This window comes from Haliotis rubra, unplaced genomic scaffold (genome assembly GCF_003918875.1).
Source record: "Haliotis rubra isolate DU_JTF1 unplaced genomic scaffold, ASM391887v1 Scf2483, whole genome shotgun sequence".
NCBI classification, from domain to species: Eukaryota; Metazoa; Mollusca; class Gastropoda; order Lepetellida; family Haliotidae; genus Haliotis; species Haliotis rubra.
The window spans coordinates 30652-32983 of NW_025766540.1; the positions used below are offsets into that span (position 1 = coordinate 30652).

At 39.0% G+C, this 2332-nt stretch overlaps 1 protein-coding gene across 1 annotated transcript; it reads right to left on the bottom strand.

Moving 5' to 3' along the window:
- Positions 1-1559: 1559 nt before the first annotated feature.
- LOC124279246 (protamine-like) lies at positions 1560-2071 on the bottom strand (the record flags this gene model as incomplete). The annotated part of the gene is made up of 1 exon (XM_046715056.1): positions 1560-2071. A coding segment is annotated over one exon (512 nt), but the record flags the coding sequence as incomplete, so codon positions are not given.
- Positions 2072-2332: the final 261 nt, after the last annotated feature.

Sequence of the window (2332 nt, forward strand, 5' to 3'; positions counted from 1 at the left end):
CGAGTTCGCTTGTTCCTCCAAGAATATATATATTACTGAATAGTGATAAATGTAGGGAATACGTTTTAAGATAATTAACTTGTGATATTTAAACTATTGTGTTTGGTGTAATTCGCTTGAAATTAAGACTTCTATGCTTCGCGTCCAGCTCATAGCAAACGTCAGCCATATTGTCATTATAAAGTACTTGCTCCTGATTGGTCAGTTCCTGGGGAGGACCGCCCTTTAACCTCTGACCCGATATCCCTTGCATATTAATTAGTTTGCTAATGGCTAGACTTAGCATTGGTTTCTGAACCCGCGAAACTTATACTTTCCATTACTCCAAAACTTTTGGAACAACAACTAGAAACTTTGTATAAAAACGTACAAGATGTATTTCAACAACAATAATAATTTATTAATACTATAACATATTTACATATATACACTTAAAAAGACACTTGGAAAAAATACTCAAAGTCGGTGCATCCCGATCGTGACTACCTACATAGTACCAACTGACTGAATCCTAATCAGAAATTCCCCAAACTAATTCTTATAAGTCCTGGTTGACATTTACAATTTACTTATATAAAGTATTAAGTCCTGGTGACTGTTCTGCCATCCTCACCTCTTTACTTGTTATGGTGTCCTGCGTATTTAGTTGAAAAGCTGCTTATGCTTCCTGGAAAAATGCAGGCAGTTTTACGGTAGCGTCTCCCTTTTATACTTAATTACAATGACGTCACAATCGAAATGCACCCGCTGCAGTGACCATGCGAGAGATTCGTAAACAAAGATGGCGGCACCCATAAAACAACCTGTCATCCCTACGCTGTTTGACGATTCTAACAACTATAGGGCTTACGCACATATCGTATTCTGACAGTAAGGTAATAAAAGTAATCTCTATATACTTGAGAAATAGTTTAAGGATGTACAATCGCTTCCTAAAGTCATAATCTAACCTAGGACTCTACCGGAAGTATGATGGACATTCGATTCGACAGTTACGTGCAGAATGACGTAATGACCAGTACGTTTTAGAATAATATAATGATACCCTATTGCGCTTCAACTTCCCCCTCCCCTAAGAAAAACAAATGCGCCCTCGCATAGTATATAAATTCACATGGTCACCTACTTACAGGACGATCTGTCTAGATCATTTAATTCATAAATAAATACATACATAAATGCATGATATTCTTATGTCATATGTACAATTTGATCCAACATTAAATACAATTATAATTATTTACATGTGTATATATATATGTACAATAGGTCTGTCCTGTCTTTTACAATTTATATTTATCTATACTTGTATCTTTATATAACATATTTATAATATAAAGTTCAGCAGACTGCTGGCGTCCACCACTCCACTATTGATAGACTGATGTGGCGGACGCCATGGCCACCAGGGATCTCTTCTTTCCGTTCTTCCTGCCGATGTCTTCTGACCCCTGGTGGCCAGTTAAACAGATTATTAGGGTCTTTTCTCCGCCTTTCTTCCCTCTCCCTCCTCTCTGTCCTCTTTCTCCCTTCTTATTTTGTCCTCTTTCCTCTTTCTTTCATCTTTCCCTTCTCCTTTTCCCTTCGTTCCTTCTCTTCTTTCTCCTTTTCCATTCGTTCCTTCTCTTCTTTCTCCTTTTTCTTCCTTTCCTTCTGCTCTTCCTCTTTTTCCACTCTTTTCTCTTCCATCTGTTCCTCCTTTTTCTTCTCCTCCCCTTACACTTTTCTTTTCTCTTCCATCTGTTCCTCCTTTTTCTTCTTCTCCCTTCCACTTTTCTCTTCTCTTCCATCTGTTCCTCCTTTTTCTTCTCCTCTCCTTCCACTTTTCTTTTCTTTGTCTCATTCTCTTCCTCCTTTTCACTTTCTCTCCTCTGCCTCTTAAAATTCCCTGAGGAAGATGATGTTGATGATGATGTGGAGGACGAGGACGAGGAGGAGGAGCTCCGGGTATGCTTTTCCTCGTCCTCACTCTCCGAGGAGGAAACAAACTCCCTAGATGAGAACTTCCTGGTCGACCGGGGCCTCCTGACAGTTAGGTTATTATGTTTCTCCCTCTTGTGGAGGTTCAGGTCTGAAACCCGGTTGGCCGAGAAGTTGCATTCATTGCAAGTAACATCATTCCCGTGGCTTATTTTTATTGTAAGTAAGAGAAGAAGCCAGATATGCCGATCATTACCGTTGTTGTTCTGCGAGATTTTGTCAGTCATGGCGTCACGCTGCACAGAAACTTTGACGTATAAACATAGATCACATTACTGTATTGTATCTATTTTTAATTTGCTATTTCTTGCTACGATACTATTCCCATGTATGTTCTAAAAGTTGAGCCTAT